This window comes from Microtus ochrogaster, chromosome 7 (assembly GCF_000317375.1).
Source record: "Microtus ochrogaster isolate Prairie Vole_2 chromosome 7, MicOch1.0, whole genome shotgun sequence".
NCBI lineage: Eukaryota > Metazoa > Chordata > Mammalia > Rodentia > Cricetidae > Microtus > Microtus ochrogaster.
This window is the reverse complement of record NC_022014.1, coordinates 45,673,804-45,700,540: the sequence shown is the minus strand read 5'-3', so window position 1 is coordinate 45,700,540 and position 26,737 is coordinate 45,673,804. Positions and strand designations below refer to the sequence as shown.

General features: G+C 50.7%; 1 protein-coding gene across 1 annotated transcript in view; it reads left to right on the top strand.

Annotated features, from left to right (window-relative positions):
- The window catches only part of Fstl4 (follistatin like 4), a 433,260-nt gene that overhangs the window by 355,085 nt on the left and 51,438 nt on the right, over positions 1-26,737 (top strand). The window contains exon 7 of the mRNA XM_026780565.1: positions 21,705-21,871. Coding sequence (XP_026636366.1) covers positions 21,705-21,871 — 167 coding nt within the window. The remainder of the gene's footprint in view (positions 1-21,704; positions 21,872-26,737) is intronic.

Sequence of the window (26,737 nt, the reverse complement as noted above, 5' to 3'; positions counted from 1 at the left end):
TCTCTCTCTCTCTCTCTCTCTCTCTCTCTCTCTCTCCTGGCTTCACAAGCACAGTGTTCACCAAACCAATATTCATAAAAACCCCAAATGCAGTCAGGTCTGCAGCCAGCAGCATAGGAAGATGAAAGAGGACACACGACATGCCTTGTAGAATTTTCTAGACCTCAAAGGCAGAGGGGCTCAGCAGATCCAACAGAGCGAAGGAGCTGAAGCCCAGCCTCAGGCAGGACCCAGATTAGTATGACCTTGAAGAGCGAATCTGCTCTTCCCCTGAGATCCCCATGAGACCCCGAGACAGTGGCGCTCCTGAGGACTCCCCTCTCTTTTCTTTCTGGAATAAAAACTGTCATTTCATAGTAAAATGTTCCAATTTTATACAAGTGGAAAGATAGGCTGGGAGGATGGCTCGGTCAGTGAACTGCTTGTCACTCAAGTGTGAGAACCTATGTTCAATCCCCAGAACCCACACTTAAGGAGCTGGGCAGACTGGCGCTAGGAAGACAGGCAGGAGAATCCATGGGCTGGCCAGCCAGGGACAGGCTGTTGCCTCGTCTTGCAGTTTCTAAAGTTAGGAAACTGCCCAACAGTCCAGCCCCTCCTTCCTGTTCCAAAGAAGAACAGGGAAACAGCTCGAGTTTATATTTGGATTTGCCCCCGTAGGAAGCTGGGTTGCCAAGACAAAAGTAAGGACTCCAGAACCTCCCATCTGAACCACAAAGGCCTCAGAACTCTCTAGGAGCTCAGATCTCTCCAACACCTCCATACCTTACCCAAAGTACGAGGAGATGATTGGCACTTTGGGAGTTGGCATCCAACTGCCGACCATGCAGTGTGGAGAAACTCAGCCATGCCCATTTCTGTTAAAAACACAGCCTTGTAACCCTAGAGTGGAGGCCACAGCAGAAGAAGCCCCCAGACTCCATCTGTGGTACTCAAGGCTCCTTATGAAGCCTGGCCATTGGGTTTATCAGTGCTGTTCTGCCCATGTGACTTTCCCCCTGGTTCTCCGGTACTTTAGGACTGCTCTCCAGTTGGTTTTCTTAAGAATGGTTACAGAGTGCTAGTTTTCATCCATTGGCTTGGGCTTTTTAAATGCAAACATGCTCACTTTCAGTTAGAGGGTTGGCCCCAGGAAATGTGGACCCCCCTTCCTCAGTGGTTGTCCATGTACACAGCCTGTCCTCCTGCGTTCTGCTCTTCTGCCTAGCCTGGGTGTGGTTCAGATACCTCAACACAGCCAGTCAGATGCGGAGATTATCTTGACCCACCACCTGTCCTCCCTGCATCCCAGGCACAAAACATCGCCTAACAATAGGTACATGGAAGTGGCCCAGGGTCACCCAAACATCTGTGTTCCTCAAATTCCATAAACCAATAATATTACATGGGTTTCTATAGAATAAAGACACCAACTCCTCACTTGGCGCTGCTGCGGAGATATCACCCAGAGAGTACAACATCAGAAAGGGGGTGCGTGCGGTCCACAGGGATGGCTCCTGGGAAACTCTAGAGACCTCAGGCATCCTGCGCACACACCACCTGAGTGAGTGGCCATCTCACAGGGAGCATCACAGTGCCAGCCCTCAGATGGCATGTGAGCAGGAACTATATATCAGAACATCTGATATAAGGCGGGCTCTTCCCGCACCCTGCTCTGTGAAGCTGCGGGCACCATACCCCAACAGCCACTATCCACCTTCGCTGTGGTTAGTCAGTAGAAAGAAAGGCCTGGGCCATTCTACCTATACTACAGGTAAGCATTTGACTTCTCAGTCCTGGCCAGCTTGCCGAAAGCATGGGAGCTGGCAGCTGTGGAGAGGGAGGAACATAAGGACCAGGACAGTATGACCCATGCTGTGGTTATGAGCTCGCCTACTCCTGACAGAAATAAACACAGTGCAGGCCAGGGGTTGGGGGAGAGGCCTTCTGATTAAATGCTTCAGTGTTTATGTTATTAATTTATACACGTATGAGTAACTTTTAAAAATATAGGCAAAGCTTCGAGGCCCATGACCTAATGTAGAATGCTAGACACCTGATTTGCCTAGAGCCTTGTACGGGGTGGGATGTGCAGTGGTGTGGAATTGAGAAAGCACAGTCACTCAATCCCAAGTACTTGGCTCCAGGGCGTAGGGAAACTTCTCTCTGAAAACACTCGAAGCCACAAAAGTTTTCTTGCTCCCCCTGGTCATCAGTGAAAAGGATCCACTCAGAGACCTAACACGTCAATCTGGCTGCAGTTTCATCATCTGTGATATGGACAGATATCCCCGACCCAGGCTCTCTGTAAGGTTGATGGGACTTCAGATGCGAAAGTGCTTTGGGTAAAGAGGGGGCTGTCCTCATCCCAAGAATGCCTCCTCACCTAGCCTAGAGTCCTCTTAAGTCAGTCTGGAAGAAGCACCCTGGCAACAGGCAGACACACGGCCTGAAGTTTTCAAAGGGTGATGATGCTGAGCCTGCCCTGAGCTGACCTGTGCAACCTCCCCAACCCTGATACTGCGCTCTCCTGTCTCCCACCCCCCTTACCATCTCTCTCTCCTCCTTGACTCTTCCCTGCCTTTGCTCCTCTCTCTCCTTTCCCCAGCTCCTCCTGCTACCCCCACCCCCTCTCTACCCTGCTAGGAAAGGTGAGTCTGAGAACTGGTACCTCACAGACGCCAAGCAAAGAGACAAGGCACACAATGGGAGCCTAACCTGCTGGGTTAGAAGCCGGACGTTCCAACATCATGACTTGTGGGTCCTGCTTGCTCTCTGGTTTCAATGGCAGGAGTCAGAAAGTCATGGTCCTCCTAAAGAACTGAGGCCTAGTGAGGATTCAGGGACAATGGGCGAGTAGCTAGCTGGCACCATTCCAGGCCAACCTTTCCTGGAGCAGAGCAGCAGGGACCCTGCTGCTGTGAATAGCAGTCTGACCCAGAGTGGCTCTCCTGACCTTCAGGGACCATGGCCAGCTCCTGGATTACCTCCGCATCTGCCTACTCAACAAGCAGCAAAAAGGAATGGACAGTGTGTCCTTTGGTCTCTGTGCTAGGGACTCCCTTGACCAGGAACTGGTCATTCTTCAGTTGACAGGGCCCTAAGGGGCATGATGACCAGGGGACAAGAAGAGAAGAAGATAGCCAGGTGTGGCATCAGGAGGTCCTAAAAAAGCTGAAGGCTCACGTAGGCAAGTTTATTAAGAAACACACCACCTTATATACCGTCTTCCTGAAAGGGAAAAAATGGGACAGTATCAGCAAAAAACTATCATACAATAGGACAAAGTCAGCAGGAAGTTAATCAAGCAGTGTTGCAAAGGGAACACGGGATGGCTCAAGGATGGCAGAGACCGAGCGCACAATAGCCTTGGGAAAGGTAACTCCAGTCTCTTCAGGGGGAATGACAACTTCCCAGGGACCAAAACCTTACCCCCTTCAAGGTTCTGGCCCCAGCAGTAGACAGAACCTTGCCAAGTCTGCCCCTGGGCAAGGATATAGAACTAGGTTCCTTTTGTCCTGTCTTCAGGGACTCAGAAAGCCTGGCACTCAACACTCCTTCGCCTCTTGGTCAGCAAGAGCAGAGAAAGATCAGGCAGGGCCTTAGCTCTCCGAGTGTTCACCGTTGGCTGTGATTCAGCCAGGAGATGGCTAGGGAGCTTCCGAGCCCATCATTTCATTGGGCTCACACCACTGCTGTCTGCCCCACCTCTGGGAACTCGATCAAGTTAGTGGTGGTGTTTGGAATAACACAGAGCCTTTCTGCCCATGTCTCCGTGGCTCATCTGTAGAACCACATGAGCAAGGAGAAGTCACACAGTGTATACTTTGTGGTCTGGGCACCCTGTGTTGACATAGAGGTCCCCACTCCTAGGCTCTGACTTTCTGTAAGAGCAGCGACAGTCAGCCAGTATTGGGATGGCTCACAGTATCCAGTGAGGGACTAATAAGAGTGCTAAGGTAATAGATTGAGGGACCCCTGAGCTTGGTGGCCCTAGGGTCATTATGCAGGATGGCCATGCTATACTCCTCTTTAAGGAGAGCTTAGATGCCCCGTTGTGCACCTGGGGCAGGGAGAACATGACCAGGCTTGGTCAGGTTGCTGCCAGGATTCATGGATATATGTCCTATGGAGAGTCCCATTATTTGCAAAGGAAATGTGTGATGTCCGAACCATCGACCACAGCAAAACCCTATCTCAGGAAGGGTGCCCCAGTCTGAGTAGTGGGGCAGTAGGCTTGGACAGATCACCCACACACAGCTGGAGCCTTGCCACTTCCCAGCTGTGTGGCTGGGAGCATGTCTTGCACCCTCTGGGGTTACCCCGCAGACTGGAATAGTGGGATGCTCCTGCTGGGATCTGTGCACAGAGACCTGGTGGCCTCATTGCCATGGCTCATATGCCCATTCTCTTCTACCTCTGCAAGTCCAGCATCCCAAGCGCCTGGCTGCTCTTCCACCTGCTTATGCCCTCCTGCCTCTACAAAACTGTCTTTGCTCCTCCTACTACTACTTGTTCCTTACCAAGTTCTTTCCCTTGGATGCTACTGGGGTCAAGCAGAGTGCTCAGCCCCATGCGAGGTGCTAAAAGGCAGCAGGAAGCCAGGCAGGGGCGGTTCTTGTAATGCTGAGCCCTGCCTACTCCTGTCCCTACCCCTTCATACCCCATCTAGGGCTCCCTTCTTGGTCAGTGCACCCACCTCCTCTGAGATCTCACCCATCTGATCTTCTAGAAGCCAGACCCAGGGCACTTAATGAGGCCATGGCCCTGAACCAAGAAGCATGTATGATTGACAAGCAGCCCAAAGAAGGCACAGGGAGAGGAACAAGGCAGGACTGAGATAGGAAGTGGGAGTGGTGCCAGTTCACACCCTGGTGTCAAGGTGACCTTCCAGGAGTTGGTCCTAAAGGCAGGAGGCCTTCATAGAAGCTGTGGCCTATAACTGTACAAGTATAAGCAAAAATGCCCTGAAGAGGATAGGAAGGATGTGGGCAGACCTGGGGACCACAGAGCAAGAGGATGCTCTGAAGAGGATAGGAGGGAGGTAGGCAGGCCTGGGGACCACAGAGCAAGAGGATGCTCTGAAGAGGGTAGGAGGGAGGTGGCAGGCCTGGGGACCGCAGAACAAGAGACTCTAGGAACCAGGAGGGAGAGTGAGGCTGGGCCTGGGAAAGGAAAACTGGCTGGTGGAGATAGCTGAGGGACGAGATAAGCCATCTAGAATGTAGGCTCTGAGCACACAGAGACCAGACAGAGTCCAAAAGGCACAGCAGGGACACCAGGAACCCACTGCTGAAGGCTCCCAGGATGCCCAGGGCCTGGCCCCAGCAGACACTCATTTAGCGATATAATTGTTTCCAAGAACCAGGAATTATCTTTGGAATGTGGATATAGTAACTGCCCCGCTGGTGGCACTCAGTAGCCATTAGAGCCAGTCACCAACAGTGACTTCCAGTACTTCTCAGGGACCTCTTAGCTGGGTTTATGACATACAACATCTGTAGAGATGAAGACAGATGGAAGCCTCATGGGGTCATTTCCCTCAGTCCTCTGTAGACGGTAGGACTCAGTGGGGAGGGGGAAGGGGCCAGGAAGCGCCTGCCATCAACAGAGCTTCCTTGGCAGGTCTTTGTGACCCTTCTCTTCCTGACAGGTCTGGTGGGAAGACAGTGAAGGCAGACATGGGGCCTCTTGGCACAGATGGGCTTCCAGTGGACAGGAAGGACTGCAGAGTACCCTGACTCTCCAGGCAGTCAGGTGGAGCCTGGCACTTGCAGGCAGGGGGTGGGTGGAGTCTCTAGGAGAAGGGCAGGAGAATGTTCAGTCGCTGCAGGTGGAGTGATGGAGGAAGGTCATTGGAGGCATGTCTGCATGGCTTGTGCATGAGATGGGATTTATAAACAGCCAGAGTCACTCCTTGGAACCCAGATGGTAACTTTACCCAAATATTAGGTCCATTCAAACCTGTTCATAATGTGTGGCGGGGGAGAAGAAGAAGAAGCCAAGCCCGGATTCAGCACAGAAGCCTCTATAGGTTCCAACCCACATTGCCCAGGACAGGCAGCCATCCCGCCATGGGAGCCCTTTGCCAGCATGCTGACTTCTGCTCTGGCTACCCCAGGAACCCCTGCAGCATTCCTGGGCTGTGGAAACTGCTTGAGTTCCACAGCAAAGGCCCTTGACACCACAGCTTCCCGTAGAATGCAAGAAACCTACGCCCTCCACTGCTAGGGAGGGCAAACTGCGGCAGGACTGGTGACAGCACCAGGCCCAAGCTAATGAGTCTCAGATTCCATGGGGAGTTTGCCTACCGCTGTTACTCTCTGGACCTCTGTGTTCCCGTCCCCCACACTGGGAACAGCCCACCAATGACATCAGACCACGATGGCCAGCCATGCAGGGTTGTGGTCAGCCCACCTGTCAGGTATCTCCTGTGGACCTGTGAGTCCTGGGCGTGTAGACCATGCATCCCTTGCACGTGATAGACCGCAGGCCACTCCTCTAAAGTTGCCACATAATGTTTTGAACTTTAGTTTCTTCTTATGTGGTGGCTGGAGTTTCTCGATTTTGTGGGATTGGGTGGGATTGTGGGAGCTGGGCAGGGCAGGGCAGAGAAGAGGCTAATTCTATAATGTTCACATTGGCCTTCCACCAGCCTCCCTGCTTTGAGCAGAGATATCCCAGGCACATTTGCATATGGCTGGGCTCGCTGGTGCCAGTATGGTCAGTGAGCATGGGAAAGCCCAGGATGCATTTGGAGACCAGCCAAAAATTCAGTTTGGCTCCATCTAAGTGGGAACAGTAGGAGATGATGTGTTAGTGGACCTTAAATGCTAGGCAGGGGAGGGCAGACATCCTAGAAGAGACTCCTGGCCAAACAGTGCCATCTTCCAGAATAAACAAGGTTCTGCCTGGGAGCCACTGTGGAGGGGTGGAGAGGAAAGCGTAGATGTGGAGGGACATAGGAGGGTTTGTCTGTAACTGTAAAGATGAGGGAGGTGGGATATGGGCCCACCTATCCATTTCTCAAATGACCCGTTCACTCAGCCAGCCAGCAGCCCTGTGTGTCTGCAACCTAAGGCGGACACCACATGGCACCGCCGCCAAGAAGTAATTTGCCGTGGGTCAAGATGTGGAGATTTCCAAACTGACAGATGGCAGAGGGGTCTTGGGAGAGGGAGCGGGAGGCGTTTTTCTTCCTGAGACTTGTCCTTGGACAAAACATACATTATAGGGTTTCCTTTCTAAAAGATAAATGAAAGAGTCTGCCCAAGACCCAGAGAGTGGAGAGAGATCCCCACACTGGGAAAGGAAATTCTGCACATCCAACACTTGTTTAAAACTTTGCTGACATGCGTGTTGCCTCGGTTCAGCAGGTATGGGTGAAGGTTCTACGGCATCTCTAAAAACGGTCACACTGGCTCTCAGGAGGTCTCCCTTCCCCCCAGTCAGCTGCCTGCCTGGGGATCCATCCCCCACCAGGGACAGCGAGTGGGCCCGGCAGAGTGGGTCCTTCAAGCGTGCAACTGTTTCTGCCTAGGGACGGAAAGTCACTTCCAGCACGTTCATCTAAGTCATGATATTGATGTAGGCTGTGGTTCTCAATAGTGCCACTCCTGATACCAGAGCCAGGTCTCTTTGTCATGGGGACTCATGTACCTTCTAAAATGCTCAGCCGCATCCCTGGCCTTCGCTCAGTAGACACCAACAGAAGACTGCCTTCTCTCCTCGCCACCCCAATTAAAACGATCAACACCATTTCCAGGCAGCACCAAAGGTGAGATGAGAGCCACAGATTTAGACTCGAGGGTCCCGCCTCATCTCCTCCACCCTCCATTCCACCTCCCTGTCATGTCCCACCCACCTTCTGCTCTGTTATAAAGCTCCAGGGACTGGGCATAGTGGCTCAGGCCTCTTCAGGCAGGAGAATGAAGTGTTCAAGGCCAGCCTGAGGCACATTGGTGAGTACCAATTCTCAAGCCTCCAGTCCATTGCTCTTCTTCACATTCTCCCAGGGATCTCATTGGGTCCATTCTAAATATCACTTGAGAATGAATGTATTTCACAGTCTCATCCTAGCCTGAGCCCTAGACCAAGATCTCACTGCTCGCTCCTCGGTCCACTTTCCGGAGTTAAAAGCAGAGTCCTCTATTTCACCTTCAGTTTCTTCTCTCTCAGTCATCCAGCAAATACAGTCAGCACCTGCCTAGGATTTCAGGCTCAAGATCAGCAATCGGCTCGAATTTTCCTTCCTATCAGTCTCCTCGTCTCATCTATCCCCATTCAGTCACTCTGCCTCCGGCAGGTGACCCAAATCATCCGCCATTCAATAGCTCAGGGTCTAGGCAAAGCCCTGGGCACCCAACACCAGCCTCCCATCAGCTCTCTGTCCCCTGTTCTTCCATTGGGAAAGAGCCTCCTCTCGACAGGCTCCCCAAGCCAGCCTTCTTGCCTTGGTGGCTTTAGGAATGGCAGCATACACGCATGTGACGGTGAACTTTGAGGGGACATCAGTGGGGGCTTTGGAAAAAGGGTTCTTTCTTCTTCCAACTTGTACATCCTCTCTACCAGCTTACACTGTGGGGCCCAGATCCGTGCCTGTGAGAGCAGGGAGGTGGCGGGGTGCTGCGGTGGCATGCTGAGGGCACTGGAGGGACCAATGATTCCCTAATGCCAAGGGATTAACCTGCCCAGGGAAACTGCTGCCAGGGTGTTTTGTTACCACAGCTGGGGTTTCTCCTGCCATGCACATTTTGTCTTCCCTGTCAGAGCGTCCCTGCCTCCTGCCTGAAGTCCCCCTAAAATAAAAGCCAAGCTCCTTCCCGCCACTACAGGGCCAGCCCTGCTCCCGGCCTCTCCTGTTGCTGGGGTTGCTAGGGTTCAAAGCCTGTCTCTGACAGCCCCAACGATCTAAAGACAAATGGGGGCTGGAAAGATAGCTCAGTCAGTAACGGGCTTGCCAAACAAGTTCAATGCCCAGAACACACATAAAAGAACAGGCATGGTGTATGAACCCAGGTTAAAAAAAGAAGAAGAAGTCAGATGTGACGGTGTGGCCCTATAATCCCATAACAGACTATTTGGCTAGTCCCAGGCCAATGAGATACTCTGTCTCTATAAACAAGGTGAATGAACAACTTCTAAAGAATACACACACTCCCTCTCTTTCTCCCTCTCTCTAAATAAAACAAAATTTAAAAACTAAATAAATAAAAGAGAGAGTTGGCAGAAACTCCAAAGTCCTGGAGCCTCTCAGCTGGTGGGGAGCTGGCATCAGATACAAGCGCAAACCACGCTCCAAAACAGACTGCTGATGCCCATTTACAAAATGCAGCCGTGACTGGGCATCCTCTGGAGGGTAATTAGCCAGAAAGCATGTTATGATTATTTATGACTTTGTCCACCATGGCTTCTCCCATCTCATGCATGAAGCATGCCTGGGCCTTGGGGCAGAGGTCAAGTGAGAGGAGTTGGGGCCAGGGAAGGTGAGGGGAGAGGGGCCTCCTGCTGGGTAACCTGGCCCCAGGACACCTAGAGAGAGGGACTTGGGCCCCAGAGACTTCTTTTCTCCTAGATGGTGGCTCGCAGAAGGCTGCCGCTGAGAAAGTCCTTTCAATGCTTGTTTACTCAGGAAGCGAGAGAATGGCTCTGATCTTCATTCGGTCTGACGCTTGGAAGGGAATTGAGGACTAGAACCAAGCCACCAGGGCCTGTGGGCTAAGGGAGGGGGGCCGTTCTCCATCCTGGAGTTCCCCTCCTCATCTGCCTGCCTCAAGGATCAGGTGGGGACACAGGCGCCCCCTCTTGGCGGCCCCTCATCCAAACCGATACTGAGCCCAAGTCTGTCCCCTGAACCACTAAGTTTCTTCCTTCCTGCCTTGATCTCTGTGTTTTCCCAAATTCTCTCCTCTCCCTACAAAAATGCCTTAGCCACACAACTACCAGAGTAATGTTTTAGCACATGCAAGGTCAGGCGAGGTCGTTCCCTGATTTATAAAACCTCCCTTTAGGGCTGGGGAGATGACTTCAGTGGTTAAAATGTTTGCTGCGCAAGTGTGAAGCCAGTAATGGAGTTCCCAGATGCCAGAATCCTGGTGAAATGCCATGTGGGAGTGGAGGCCTGCCTGTGCTTCCAGTCTCAGAGAGCAGAGAGGGGACTCCCCGGAACACACTCTTTAGCAAGACCAGCCAAATCAGTGAGCTCTGGGGTAAACTGAAAGACCCTGCCTCAGTGATTAAGATGGAAGAGCAATTGAAGTTTTCCTGCATCAACCTCAGGACTCCACATGCATGTGATACATATACGCACACACCTACACACCACACACGTGAAAATGGGAAAAGGGAAAAAGTTAATTCCCTGACACTTTCCATCACTTTAAAAGCTATTTAGTCCTTACCTCGACTCTGCTCCACCCAGGCACTTCCTGTCCACTTACAATGGTGTCGCATGTCCCTGCCTTGTTCCCTGTCAGCCACACTGGTCTTCCAAAGTTCCCATAGCGATTTAGCCCCCACCCTGCCTTGGGAAGTTTGCCTGAACTCTTTCTTCTAAAGTGTCCTTCTAAAGCATAAAGATAGCTCAGCTCTCAGAATATAAGCCTAACATGTACAAAGTCCCAAGTTCGATCCCTAGTACCGCATAAACAGGGCATCGTCCTGCATGCCTGTAATCCCAGGACTGCACTGGAGTTATAGACAGGAGGAGCAGAAGTTCAAATTCAAGGGCTGGTAAGATGCATCAGTGGTTAAAGGCACTCAATGCTAAGCTGATGACCTGAGTTGGATCTCTGGGACCCATGGTGTGAAAGGAGAGAACCAACTCCTGCAAGTTACCCTCTGTACACACACACACACACACACACACACACACACACACACACACACACACACACAATGTGAAAAAAATCACCAAAAGAAAATTCAGGGCTCATTCTCAATTTCATAGCCAGCTCTGAACCAGCTTGGGATGTCTAAGATGCTCAAGACCAAAAAAAAAAAAAAAAATGCTCTTCCCCCCATCTCCTCACCCTTCAGGTCTCAGGTCTCCGTGTAGCAATAGTTGATCCAGAATCCTTCACCAAGCCAGGAAGGGCAAGAGACCCCCTCCTCTGTTGTCCCTCCTCATCTTGTTCTTTGTATCCATAATGCCTGTCACCCCATTGTCATCTGCATGTGTGTTTTCCCCTACCCCTCCGAGATGTCCTCCATAAGCAGGGTCTCTAGTGTAGGGTAAGGTAACCAGCTCCCAGGAGAGATGTTCAAAGGCTAAGAACAGGAGGTAGATAATCTGACCAGGAAGATGCTCGGATGTTTCCTGACCTGACGCTGGCTCTCCCAGGGCCCGCCCACGTCTCCCTGCTGTCCCTTCAGTACATTAACTTGTTTTCCTTCCTTTCTGAGGGGGTGTGATAGGTAATTACAATACCATCTGCTAGAGAAACCTCAAGATCTCAGTAGTACGCCACAGTGAGGCTGAGTTCACCACCCTCATCAAGGCTGATGGGGTTAGGCGGCTTGCCTCAAAAACAGGGATGAGGAGGTCATGGTCCTCACTCCCACAAACGCTTGACCATAGCGTCCCTGCGGAAATGGGGGGGGAGGATAATGACTTCATTAATCAGGGTTCTCCAGAGAAACTAAACCAACAGGACATGGAGGTATCAGTGGAGACAGAGATAGCAATAAAAACAGACATAGATTCAGTATGCGGAATTGGTCCACACAGTTTTGGAAAGAAGCTGACCAACCCACTCTGCTAGTAACAAGCTAGGGATCCAGAAGATCTAGAAGGACAGGCGGTAAGTATCTTGTTGTGAAAGTCAGAAGTTTCACAATCCAGGAAGGGTCAGTTCATGAATTGTTTGTCTTGTTTCTATGACAACACACCCTGGACAAAGTTGAGGGAAGGAAGGGTTAATTTGGCTCAGAGTTTCCGGGTGCAGTCCATTGTGGCACAGGAGCCAGAGTCAGCTTGTCACGTTGCATCTGCAGTGAGGAAGGATGAAGGCGCATTCCGCTTGCTCTCTCCTTTCTAGGCAACCCAAGCCCCCAGCCCGAGGAGTAGTGCCTCCCACACTCTTACATTCCCACTTCAGTTAAACCAATCTAGACAATCCCTCAAAGACACGCCCAGAGACTGTTCTCCTAGGTGAGTCTAGGTCCTGTCTACTTGGCCAGTCAATATTAATCATCAGAACCAAACCGCTACCTCCATGGTCAGGCAGGAAGAAGCTTCCCTTACTCAGCCTGTTTGTTCTATTGAGGCCCTTGACGCACTGGATAAAGAGCAACCTGCTTTGCAGTCTGCAAAATCAGATCTTTCTCTCATCCAAAAGTTTCCCCACACAGACAGAGTCATGATTGATGGAACAAATATCTGGTCATGCCATGACCTGACCAAGTGAACACACCAAATCAGCCCCCATAGTGATGCTGAGGGTGTGACCAGGCATGGGCACCACACACACACACACACACACACACACACACACACACACACAAACCCCACCCATGAATCAGATCCAATCATATATCCTCCTGACCCCCAAAATGATGGGTGAATACTCAGGAATTGGGGAAAGACACACAACAGCCTTTCTTGGGGCATAGAAACTTTCTGTTTCTATGGGTAATCTCTCCAGAGTTCTGCATCCAGAGAGATTTCTGAAATGCAGAGTAAGTGACATATAATTATAGAAGATACATTTTAATGTCCCCTTTCACAGTGTCATCAAGAAATAGGAAAGTAATGTTCTTCCTTTTGCCAAAGTCATCTTTTTGGCAGAGCTGAGGACTGGACATGGGGCCTTGCTGCCAGTATAAAGCAAGTATCCTCACCACCCAGTTACATGCCTGGCTTGGCCTGTTGCACGTATCTTGAGCAGAGCTATTTCCATCCTCCTCAGGGGTAGACAAGGCAAGGCATGGGAGACATGTAGACTAAACTACCTGATTGAGGCATCCCCAAGCACAGAGACAAATAGGGAGGGAGGGAGGGAGGGAGAGAGAGAGAGAGAGAGAGAGAGAGAGAGAGAGAGAGAGAGAGAGAGAGAGAGAGAGAGAGAGAGAGAGAGAGAGAGGGAGGGAGGGAGGGAGGGAGGGAATGTGGGCAAATAGAAAGTAGGGCAAGGATCTACCTTCTGCACTGAGCACATGGGGAGGGCAGTGGGCACGGCAGGAATCAAGAATCTCGCCCTGTATCTACAGATGGCCCAGTCTGCCCCCCCCACCCCGTTCAAGACCCATCTTATCTGCTGAGCTGAGCTCCAGGCTGGCAGGCGCTGGACCTGTTTTGCTTGCTAGTACGTTCCCACTGCATCTTGGCAGGTAGTAGGTGTCCAGGAAATAATAGCTGAATGAGCAGGAATCCTTCGCCTGCATAAAATCACTTATTCAGTCACTTCTGTGTGCCCAGCTTTGTATTAAGTGTTGAGGATACATGGGAAATAAAAACAAGTCTGGTCTCTGTCTGCATGCATCTCATAAAGAGGTTTGTTTACACTGGAGACCACACCTTGACAACTAAACTGTAATAAAGAGTGAAGCAACGCCAACCCATGTAAGTCAACTGAAAATGTAAATTACCCATGACTCTGCGGGTAATTAACTAATAAGTTTATTGCCAGCTCCAGAGTGAGGCAAGCAAGAGGGACAGGGACAACAGAAAAATTGAAACTGGTTATGCATAAAGAAACAGGATGCCTCGAAGTGCCCTCTTGTTTAGCTTTGGAGCAAACCACCTACATAGGCTTACTGCACCTTGCTACTCAAAGCCTGTGTCAAGATGGCATGCTCTAGAACAATCCATCCCCAACCACATGACTGCATGGCTGCGAGGTTCCCACAGGTGCTTGGAAACAGCCCAGCCTGACAGTTCTGTGATGGAGAGAAGGGTATACAAGCTGGGTCCTATCTCCAGTACAGTGAACGCACACATGCAGGTACACACATAAAGAGAGACGGACAGACAGACACGACAAACACCATTCCAAGCCCAAGCAGCGCCATTCTATAAATGCCTCACAAAGTCTAGGATGTCAACCGCCTCATTTGGTATGGAGGCCTTGGATACACACTCAACCCTTAACATCCTCACACTGTGCCCATCACGAGGGTGACACCAGAGTTCGTCACAAAGTGGCTACACCTCCTTTAGTGACACCCAGGTGTCTCTAAAGAGTGAAGAGAGCATTCATCCCTAGGAAAGTACACATGAACAGAGGTCGCCTCTATAGACCTAAGTCTTAGCACCTGGCTTCAGCTCTCCTACAGGGAGCTGTAATCCTTCAGCAGGATTATAGTAAGCCTCAGTGCACCCTTAAAGGCTCCCAAATATTGAGGTGGGAGCTGAGGAGTGGCTCAGTGGGTCAAGCACTTGTCACTCAAATATGAGAACCTGAGTTTAGATCCCCAGAACCCTCATAAAACCAGACACGGTGGTGTACATCAACAATCCCAATTCCCCAACGACAAGGTGGGAAGCAAACCAGAGAATCCCCAGATGCTGTGGGCCAGCCACTCTGGTGTCTGCAGCAGTGAACAGCGAGAGAAACCCTGTCTCAAAGAAGGTGGAAGGCGAGGACCAATACCTGAGGTCACCCACTGACCTTCACACACAGTCCACAGGATGAGTGCATGCCCACACTCACACATACCAGCATACACACACACACGCCAGGATGAAAAGGAAATGCATTGGCGTATAGGCAGGCTGAACTTCTGAAAACAGCTTTTTGCTGAAAGCACCCTTTGGAACATGGCATTATGTCCAGGCCGGGCCATGTGCCAGCCACTAAATGCATTTCTGATATAAGAAAACTAACACCAACCTGGTGAGAGTTGGAGAAATTTAATTTCTCTGGCTAGGGAGTGCCAGAGTCCCATTTGAGTGGGTGCTCATGTGTTTGTGAGTATATCACTGAGTTCAAACTCACAAGGAAAGGAAGTCAAACTGAGGTGGAGACAGATTCAGTTCATCAGCAGCTAAAATCGTATGGCTCCCTGCTTTCCAGGAAGAGGGGTATTAGCCTGATGTGAGGGTCTCTAGGTTCTTACCTTCTTGAAGGAGGTAATTCAATCAAGAGACAGAAACAGCTTCAGCAAAAGTTTATTTAGCTAAAACCCTCCAAAGAGAGATTGCAGTAAGAGAGATTGTCTCAAGATAGGGCAGCTGCTTAGTGGGTCTGCATTGTGAGGTTTTTAATTTTTTTTAATTTTTAATTATGTGTGTACATGTGTGCATGTATATGTGTACACTTGTGTGTGTACACACGCATACACGCTCACTCATACATGCACATGTATATGTATACGCTTGTGTGTGTGCACACGCATACACGCTCACTCATACATGCACATGTATATGTATACGCTTGTGTGTGTGCACACGCATACACGCTCACTCATACATGCACATGTATATGTGTACGCTTGTGTGTGTGCACACGCATACACGCTCACTCATACATGCACATGTATATGTGTACGCTTGTGTGTGTGCACACGCATACACGCTCACTCATACATGCACATGCACCCAGAGTCCTGAAGTATCAGATCCCCTGGGGCTGTAGTTTCAGGCAGTTGCAAGGCACCTGATATAGGTGCACTCAACGGAACTCAGGCCCTCTTCGGAAGCAATAAATATTCTTAACCACTGGGGCATCTCTCATCCTGTACTGTGAAATTTAAAGATACTTTAAAGAATGTTTATGGAGTAGGTGGCATATTCATAGGGTAAACTGACCTTTCAAATCAATTCCCTTTTAAATCATGGTAGCCTGGATTTCCCTTTTAGGGTCTTTCCTCCTATGGATCCTCTAGAAAAGCCAGCAGCAAAAGGGAGCATAGTGGCTTGAATGAAGGGTCCCTCATAGTCTCAGACATCGGAACATTTGGTGCCCAATTGACGATGCTGTTTGTGCAGTTTAGGAGGTGTGGCCTTGTTGGAGGAAGTGCCACTGGAAGCAGGTTTTGAGGTTTCAAAGCCTCTCACCATTCCCAGTTCCCTTTCTGCCTTGTGTTAGCCATTCAATATGTGAGCCCTCAGATTCCTGCTCCTGCTACCATGCCTGCCATTTGCTGCCATGTCCCCTGCCATGACAGACATGAGAGTCCCTTTGGAACTCTAAGTCCAAATAAACTCTTCCTTCTCTAAATGCTGTAGTCACAGTGTTTTATCACAATAGGAAAGTCAGTAATACAGGCGGGATGTAAACCATCATGCAAGTGTATAATGATGTAGATCTTTTGAGTATGGAGACCCTGTGTTAGTGTGTGTGTAAGAAGATGCTTGTGGCGCAGTGGGGGCAGGGTAGCTATAGTTTCAATGATATTTTACCACAGGGGGCAATTTGACCTCATTTACCTGGTTTCTAACCTGCTTAAGGAAAACCTCTGGGTTGCTCATGGACACCCTTCTCTCCAACATCGTGAAGGCAGGAAGGTGGAGGTCAGTGCCTACAACACTGTCTGCAAAACCAAGGACACACTACCACTCTGGGGCAGAGGAGTAGAGAGGGGCCTAGGCCTCAGCCCACCCACTGTGTGCCAGTGTGCCAGGCACCATGCTGGTTGGCAAACAGCACCACAGCTACAGGACAAACCACCCAGCCAGTGCCCCTCGAAGGTCTACTGGAGCTGACCACCCTGGTTGACAGGAGCTCTCTCATGCAGACATGACAGTCATCACAGCGTATGTCCTATCTCCTCACACCAGGGGGAAGCAAGAGGATGCCCACGTATGCCAGAAAGCCAGACCCACAGTAAGATAGATGCCCATCCATGTAGACCACCTGACTTCCTTGCCCTCCTTAAAATCCTTCATCACCCAGCAACTTGCCAATACAGTTCTCATAGCAGTGGCATCCATGGCCCTGTGGGTACAGAGCGCTGCTCTGGCCTCCATACACAGGCACATGAGTGTAAACACCAGCACTGTCGTGTACACGCACACCAAGTTTAAATCCAAGGAACAAGAACCAGCTTGAGCATAATGTCCAAGGCAGCGTGGGTACAGAATCAGGGACTCCTCTCAATTCTGCATGTTGGATCTGCCGGTGACAGCAGTTGGCAGCTTTGTTCTGGAAGGGAAGGATTTATGGGAGGAAGGGGCATTGGTTACATTAGAGATGTATTAGCTGCTCTTCTCAATACCATGATGAAATGCCTGACAGGAAACTTAGGAGAGGAAGTGTTTATTACGACTCACAAACCACAGGGATCATTCCATCACAGCGGGGAAGGTGTGGCTTCAGGCAGGGAAGCTATGGTGGCAGAAGCCCAAAGTCAGCTGAAGATAGCAGAGTTAACAGGAAGTGGGGCTGGGCGATGAAGCCTGAAGGCCCTCCCTGGTAATCCACTTTCTCCAGCAATGCTCCACCTCCAAAAGCCTATGGGAAGCAATGGAGAACATTTCACCCTGAAACCACGGTAAGATAGGACTGTGTAGGAGCCAGTGAACAAGAGGAGAGGCGCCTTGATGGACATTCTTGTAAGGCACAGCAATCCCTGGTGCTTCTGCTTGAGATGGAGATGGATAGCACCACCTGAAAGATGGAGGGGTTCTGCAGGGGCACCCACCCAGAATTATCTGCTCAGAGATGTAGAATCTAACAGTCTAGGGGTGACGGTTAACCTCCATTGTCCACTTGACTGGTTTCAAACACACCTCTCAGTACGTCTGTGGGAATGGTTCCAGGGAGGGTTAGCTGAGGAGGGATGTATTAGTTATGTCTGTATTAGTTAGCTGAGGAGGGATGTATTATTTATGTCTGTATTAGTTAGCTGAGGAGGGATGTATTAGTTATGTCTGTGTTGCTATGATAAAGCACCATGACCAAAACCCAAAGCAGCTTATAGAAGAAAGGGTTTATTTTGCCTATGGGGTTCCAAGGGGATAGGAGTCCATCATGGTGGGGAGGCACGATAGTGAGCTGAGAGCTTTTCTCTTCCAACACAAGCATAAAGTAGAGAGAAAACTGAAAGCGAGAACAGGCTGTATGATCTTAAATCCCATGCCAGCAAGGCTGCACCATCTAAAATTCCCCAAGCAGTACCACCAACTGAGAGCCAAGTATTCAAACACCCTGGCCCAGAGGAGACATTTCTCATTCAACCCGGCACACGGGAAGAGCCACTCTGTCTGTGGGAACCACCTTCCCATAGGTTGGGGTCCCAGCGTGAGTGAAAGGAAGGAAGAAGACGAGCACCAGCATTTGTCTGTCTGTCCTGCTTCCAGATGCCATGTGTCCAGCGGCCTCACTCCCCTGCTACCATGCTCTCCCCAGCATGGCGGTCTACACCCCCTTAGTAAACCCCAAGCCAGGATAAACCCTCCCACCGCAGGCAGCTTCTTGTCAAGTATTTAACTGAATAGTGCGGGTCCCTTGGGCTCCTAGCCACATCTTTCATTTTATTGACATCTACATTGAAGTCTAAGGAAAGGAAGGGACCTGCCCAAGGCCACTCCGCTGTTCAGAAGTTGAGCCAGGTTCAGAGGTAAGGGTCCTATCTTGTCCAGTTGACCCCCAGCCAGAATTCACCCCAGAAACCTAGCTTGCCTGGTCCTCCCACTTAGCCTGGAAGCAGGGATTGCCAGGGAAAGCTTGCTGAACAGTAAATAAAGAAACAAGGGTGGGAGAAGAAGGCTCAGTAACCATAAATCTCTTTAGAATTTTAAAAGGAGCTGGGGAATATTGACACGAATTAAATCCAATAAAACATTCATTTAATTAAACTTTAAATGATCCAAATATTTGCTGTTTGCTTAATATTTGTGTAGCTGACAGGAGTGGAATTACGATGGTTCTGTGGGTACTCATGCATTCTAATTTTGCATGGGTTTTTCGTGCACCAAGTATATGTCTTCATACATATAAATGATGGTTAACTCAACTGAAGAAGCCACCCAGGCCAGGAGGGCAACAGAAGGCTCCGGCGGCCTTCACCCTAGGATGTTTGCCTTGTTTGTATTGGCCCCATGTTCCAGCCTCCAGAAGACCTTCTGTGAACATTGTGACCTTGGGGGGTCCCATGGAGGAAGGGCTCCTGCAGCTCATGTTGGTACCCTAGCCTACATGAAAGCCAGTACTTGCAGCCCAGAACTCTAATCCATCAAATCGCCCGTCTCTCACCCTCTACTTTGCACTGTCAGATTCCCAGGCCCCTCCTATCTTGGAAGCCAGGGGTCCCCAAGCCCCACAGAAGCTTCTAGGATGCTTCTGTGCTCACAGGAGTCTGCAGGAGCCCAAGCAGAGAGAAGGCACTGTGTGCTAATCACCTAGTAGCTAGGGAAATCACAGCAGAGAACCAGAGCTCTCGAGCCCAGGGGAAGCCCTGTCTCCGGCAAGGACCACTCTATGCTGATTGCTTGGCCTGTCTTTCTGGTCTTGGTGGAAGTCAGATGCAGAGAAAGTGATGATCCCTTTTGTACCTAGCCTCACTTTTCCTGAGACACTGAGAAAGTGGCAACTGGGCATCACCTCCATTGGGAAGCCTGGTCCACACTTGATGATTCCTCAGTTTTTAGGCATGAATATTCTGGGTATGAACAGAGATGCCCTGTGTATCTGTATCCCAGCCACCCTCCAAACTGGCTGCCTCTCTCCGCTGCCTTGTTCCACCCAGCCAGCAGGATCTCCAGGCTACTCTGGTCAGCCCTGCCACCCACCCAAGCCTCGCCCAGCCTGTGGCCACCACTAGCACCTCTTCAGGCTCTAATCTGACTCACAGGATGTGGGCAGGGTACAACATCTTTCAGAGCCCCTTAGGATCCTTCCCTCTACACACCTGAGAGGCTTCCTCCTTATTCCCACCATCCCTGGGGCAAGAGGGGCGTTGCTTCCAGAGCACAGTGGTCATTCAATGAGGAGGAGCCCCTTTATCCAATGGAGAGCCCCGAAGTTCAGTGAGAACTAAACAATTTCAGCAAATTCTCTCTCTGTCCCTCTCTCCCTCACACACACCCTCCCAACATACCCTCCTCCCCTTCCTCTGAGTCTCCAAAACCTGGTTCTTGGTCTTGCTCCACAGTCCGCACCTCTTCTTCCCACCCTGAGCAATAACAGTCCTGGCCCAGAGGTGGGAGGGCAGCAGGCCGACCGTGATTTAAGAGGGAACTTGAAATGCACTGCTATAATGTTTATGAAATATTGCACCAGCTGCGTCCACATCCATCACCCGGTGCTTATCTTTCCTCACGCTGGCTCCTTTGCGCGAGTCACATTTTTCCTCTGTGTGACTGCCCCTCCCCACCGGCATCTTGGCTCATGGGCTCCTTTATTTTCATTTTCTCTATTGTTCATCTATCCATCCAACGAGCACTGAGGAAATGCCTCACATACAGCTTGTTCATCGTCACAAGCCTAGGGCAGGGCCACTACATGGCAAGAAAGGGACTTGGCTGCTGCAGATCTGACCTTAGGCACGCGCTTCCAACTCACACCCTGCAGCGCTGCACCTGCACCTCTCTAGGCTCCTGTTCCCCTCCCCCACACCCTGGCGGTGGCCACTCTAGCTTCCAGCATTGTAGCATCCCAAGGAGCTCAGCTCCCAGCTCCCAGCTCCCAGCTCCCAGCTCCCAGCTCCCAGCTCCCAGCTCCCAGCTCCCAGCTCCCAGCTCCCAGCTCCCAGCATGGATTTGAACTCTCCCAGTATTCCACAGAACTCAGCTTCCAGTATCCCAGCATCCTGTGGAGCTTAGCTCCCAGCTCCCAGCATCCCAGCTGGATGCTTTGCTTCAGACTCTTTGGAAGACACACCCGTCAGGACCACCTATGCCCAATACAACGGCATAGTAAGATAGCATAGCACCATGCAGTTTCCACAGCACCTTAGACTACACACAGACACACCGGCACCTGAAGCCAACCTACCTCCACGGATACAGAGGAAGAGCAGGGGGCCACCCATCCCTCTCCCCTCCACTCCAGCCCAGTGCCATGTTTGCACTGAACAGCCTGGGTTTGATTAATTTTTCATAAATCATGAGGATTTCAGGAAGCCTGAGGGTGGTGTGGAAATATTTTAGATCCTTCTATGTTTGCCTAAAGAATGACCAGTCTCCGGTTTGCCGGTTAGCAAGTGAAAATGGCAAGGATTCATAACTTGGCCAGCCTGAAGTATACTTCAAAAAAAAAAAATACTACTACTAATGAAAGGCCACAGTGCATGGTCACAGCAGAAATCCAAATCCAAGCTCAGTGGATCTTCAGACAGAGACAGACCTTCAAAGGTCAGCCAGTTCCCGCTCCAGACCACAGACAGCTCAACCTTTAAGCTACCCCCAGATGGACGGCATACCTGTCGGCTCACCAGCGGACCTTGACCGCTCTCAGCAAGTTCCAGCTTTATTAACCAGAGCGCTCCAAGCAGCGTACCCCACAGCTGGCTCCGTGGTCGCTCTGCTGGGTGGGGCTCATGGGCCCTGACAACTGGGGCTCTCAACTCCACTCCCAAACCCATGGCCCAATGTTTTCCCTCACCTTAGCCGTGGCTCCTCCTGACTGGTTTTGACCCATTGAGCCTCTCAGACATTCGACACCACTGTAACCCATCACCCAGCAAAGGTGTCTACCTGTGCATTTAGTTGGCCTTATAAAGCATTTCTGGGGGCCCAAAGTCCCTCCTTGGCCCTGCCCTCGAGTGAACCCATGTCTGTTCACCGAGAGCTGAGATCTGGCCCCTGAGTCCGTTTCTGATGGCTCTCTCCTCTCCCTCTGCAGAGGTGATTCAGCTGAGCCTCGCCCCTGAGGATGAGGTCAGTGTGACCACAGTGACCGTGGGGCTGAGCACGGTGCTGACCTGCGCTATTCGTGGAGACCTGAGGCCACCAATCATCTGGAAGCGCAATGGGCTCACTCTGAGCTTCCTGGGCCTGGAAGACATCAACGTAAGTCACCCGGCACTCATTCTGAGTGCGAGGGATGTCCTGGGAATGCCAGTATGCAGGACACCGTGTGGCAGCCATGGCAGAAGGCTTCCGTTTAACCGGTCCATGCTCGTCCTGACAGCTTTAGAGGATCCAAGTCCGTGCCTGTACAGAGGGCAAGATGGGTGATAGTCATCAGCCTGATAGTTATGCCCGGTCAAAGGAGAGGGGTTACTGACCAGGAGGCACATGACAGGCCAGGTGGCACCTGGCCAGGACCCTGTTTTAGCAAAGGCCTAATACAGGCCCTAAGCTTGGGATCTGGAAAGGACCAGGCTGTGTGTGCCCAGTCTCATCCCTCACAGGGATGATGCAGGGATGGACCACAAGCTGTCAGAGAGAAAAGCTGGCCGGGAACTCTGTAGCTAGGGAGAGTATGGGCAGATGGGTTGTCCCTGCAGAAGGCAAAATGAGCAAGATGACTGGCCGGGTGGAGGATAAGTGACACGTGAGGAGGCAGAAGGGGCCGAGGAAGGCAGAGGAGGCTTGCCTTAAGGATCTTCTTTCTTGGGTAAAGAGATGAAGATTCAAAGAATTTCAAGCCACCTCCCTCCACAGATAGACACAAAGGTTATCCAGTCACAAGTGGTCCTGGCTTAGCATGGAACCAATCACAGTGTCCAAAGGACATGATGCCAACTTTGAGAGCTTCTGTACACACAAGCCCACACACACAACACCACACACACAACACCACACACCCAACACCACACACACTCCTCATCTACTCAGAAGAGAGTAGGTGGGTGACTTCACACAGCCTCACGTGACCAACAGGGGATACTTCTGTACCCCGAGGAACCTGACGGCTGCTTCTATAGCAGCTTTGGGATTTTGGTTAATCCCTTGGCCTGCTGATCCCTGGTAAATTCATCTGTAAGAAAGCAACCTGGGCTGCCCCCTCCCTCCCACCGAACTGCAATAAGACATGGACTATTTCGAGTATACCAATTGGTCTAGCTTTGGCAAAGGGTAGACATGGTTGCCTAGACACCTCTGGGAGAAGTCAGCAATGCCACCCATGTTGGTGAGATACTGGGGCACTGTGGGTCCTGGGGTTAAAATAACAGGAACAGAGTTTTCAAGCAGAGGAGACTGTCCTGGTGTCCTTGGATCCAGACAGAACAGTTAGGTCCGCAATGGGATGCCTGCATCAGAGAAGATTCTTGAGATGAATGGTCAAATCCTGACCGTCTGTAAGGAGGTAGAGACTGGTTGGGGTGGAGGGTGATGACCTGACCATGTGACCACACAGGAGACCGATCTGAGCTCCTTAGATAGAACATGGCTGTGGCACTGAGCCTGCCTCATAGTGGATTGAGTCCCATCATCCCTAAGGGCATGCAAGCAGAAGCAGGGACCATAGGCAGCCATGCTGCAGCCTCGAGATGTCAGCTAAACCCATGATCTGAATCTGCTGCCAGGGCTGAGACTATCATGGTGTAAGTAGTCCAGCCCAAACTACAGGCACCATTACAGTGGAGGTTCAAGACTCTAGGCCTCTTGGAATGAAGCCTGCAGGTCACAGGAGAAACAGCTAGGAAAAGTGACCACTCTGCAGCATGGAACCTGGAAGATCTGCTGAGGAATGTCCTCTTGTCACACAAGGCAGGGTTGTTTCCCTGAGATTTCCCCCTTGTGGTATGGACAGCCAGTATCCTACCCCATCCATCTCTGAATATCAAGTGAGGCGCTGCCCTGGTGGGTGCCTGACAGACACCTCTTAAGCAGACTCTTTCACCCTCTAGACCTGAGATGGCCAAGCCTTGCCAAGACCATGGCAAGAAAGTTCAGTGTTGAGTGTGTGTGTTAAGGGTGAGTGTGTATATGTATTTATGTGTGTACATGTGTGTTGAGTGTGAGCATGTGTATATGTATGCATGTGTGTGGGTTGTGTATGTGGGGTTGTGAATGCTGAGCCTCTCGTAATTGGCAACCACGTGCACATGCCTTTGGCTGCTGTGATTGGCTCCTCGCTAGGCCAGGGCCACTGTGACTGACTGACCTCTCCAGAATTACTTGGTGTTCCATTTAAACACATCCGAAATAAAAGCAGAAGCACACTCTCCTTAGTGCACTTGCCATCCGTTAATTAAATTACTCAAACATGCCTCCCAGCACCAACTCGATTGCATTTCTCCTTTTCAAATCAGGTTAGCAATTTGGATAATTGTGGGTGCAACCAGAGATTAATGGCCTCTTGTTACCTCCCCGGAAACACTTGCTCATGGATGAGCCAGTAGCCAGCAAACAGGCGGGGTCAGGTCTGTGCTGCTAAGAAGCCCCAGATACAGGTGCAGGGAAGCACCTCCTCCACAGGGGTCCTCACTGCATGCAAACACACACATGCAATGCCCATGCCTGCCTCCTCCACAGGGGTCCTCACTGCATGCAAACACACACATGCAATGCCCATGCCTGCCTCCTCCACAGGGGTCCTCACTGCATGCAAACACACACATGCAATGCCCATGCCTGCCTCCTCCACATCAGGGAGAGGGAGCAACACCTGCTGATGAAGAACAGAGGCTGTGGGTTCAGAGGGTCCTAGGTTCAAGTCTCAGCTCTACCACTTAGTTGAGAAACCTTAGAAAGGACCCTTGACCTTTGAAAGTCCAAATTTTCTTCATATATGGAATGGGATAAATGAGAGAGAGAACACTTGCCTTATAGACTTACAGTGAAGAGATGCGTGTAACTTTCTTGGCATAGACTAGTCTATGAATGCCACTATCATCTTCATTATTATTATTCTTTATTATTACTGAATGAAAAAAATAAAAAGGAAAGGACATGGTTGCTCCTAGGTATGGTGAAGGAGAAAGTTTATTGTAGATAAAAGGGAAAAGATAGCCAGAGGCAAAGACATCTGGGAGAATCCGGAGTGAATAGGACCCTGAGCTATGTGAGGAGGGGCTAGGAGGAGATGGCAAAGAGCAGCCAGGAAGCCCAAAGAGGTCAGGTAACCAAATGGTTGATTATATAGGGAAGGGCAGCTGGGGGAAAATATGCCTGGTCCCTGGCCTGGAGAAGTTTAGGGTAGGGGGTGGGGCACACCAACCAAGAGGACCCTGTAACAGGTAGGGACTGAGGGAAGCTGGGAGAACCTAGTGGCCAGTGGTCAGTTTGATATGTGGACTAGGCACTTCAACCATTTGTGCCGGGATTTGAGACTAATATCTAAAATCATTACTATTAAGCTGACCATATGTGGGAGACACCCAGCTCAGTGTGGGACATCCAGAGGGTTTACCCAGCATTCCTGCCCCCTCCCAGGACATCGAGGAGATCACTTCCAGGAGTTAGTCAGGCCAAAGAGGGCAATACCTGGGTCCTCAGAAGGCCCCGGGCATTTATAAGCAAGAATTGGTCAGGAGAAAACAGCCCAGGAGGAGTAAAGATCTGAGGTTCTTGGGGTTTCCAGAGCCTCTTAGCCATCTCAGCACCCCTCACCCCACCACCGTGAGTGCTGAAATATAATCAACGGAGCTATAATTAATGCCTGGTACCCAAACATGGCTTCCAACCGGGGAAGCAGACCAGCCTTCCAAACCCGAGGCAGGGAAATCAGAAAACACCAAAAGGTGTGGGTCTCCTTTCTTTGTCATTTGTATGAGACATCTTGATTGGCAAGAAAATATTAATCACATTTTCTCTACTCTCTTAATGAGCCGCTTTCATGGGCAACAAAATATTAATTTGTCTTGTCTTATCTGTTAAGAATTCTGTTAATGAATTCAGTCACAGAGCTATTAGAGAATGCCATTCTAATGACACATGTAATTAAACTTTTCTGACTTGCAAACATCAAAGATGCCTTGCGCATCAGAATAGTATTTGATCAGAAAGCCAATGTTCCCCTCTAGCCCTGAGGCAAGCGAGGAGCCGCCTGCGGTCTACAGAGAGCAACGGCTTCCGTCAGAGGCACCAAGCTTGCCAGTCATCGTTTCTGCATTGATTTGCTTGCTAAGTGCCACAAACGCTCCATGCTGGGGCCCAGAGCAAAGATGCTGCCCCCAGAACACAGGGAGGGGCAAAACTTCCACAAACGCCTGCAGGAAGGGCTACAGAAAGGAGCTGCCCTGGTGGGGGCTGCCTGTGACGAGGACAAGCAGGAGAGAGCAGTGGAAGGGCCGCGGTTGGGGACAGACCCCAAAGCTCTCTGGATATTAATGTTAACAGCCTTTGCTGTTCCCCATGGACTCAGGGGAACTACTGGGTTTCGATCAGGAAGCAATGTGGTCAAATGTGGCAGTTAACAGGGCCAGAGACCCTCCCAACCTAAAGTTGAACGTGTCTCCAAGAAGAGGCCCAAGTTACATGGGCCCCAGAACAAAGGGGAGGTCCGCGGCTACCCTTGAGCCTTCCCCCTCTCTAAGATGACCTGGAGCACACTCAGAGTGGCCACAGTGGCTCCGGACCAAAGCTCCCTCCACATAGCTGTGGCACCACTCACACTGCTTGAGCCTCCTAGGGATGCCCACACCAGTACTTCACATGCATGTGGCTTCAGCTCCACCCCCACCAGCTTTTAACAGCAGAACTCCCCACCCCAAGGAAGGTCCCCACTCCCAGAAGAGGCAGCTGGACAGGGTGCTAGCCACAGGGCCCCTTGCAGAGCTCCTGAGTTATAATGTGCCTCCTTCTGTCAGCTTGAAGAGAAATCGATGGCTGAAGAGAAATCCACTCCAACCCAGGGTCCCTGAAGCCAATAACATGCAGCCTGTAATTGAGTTACTTCCCGGCCACCTATTGGTTTCTTTACTGAGGCAGCCGTTGTGCTCAGTGTGTCTTGAATTCAACCCTAGGCTCCACTCACCTCAGCCC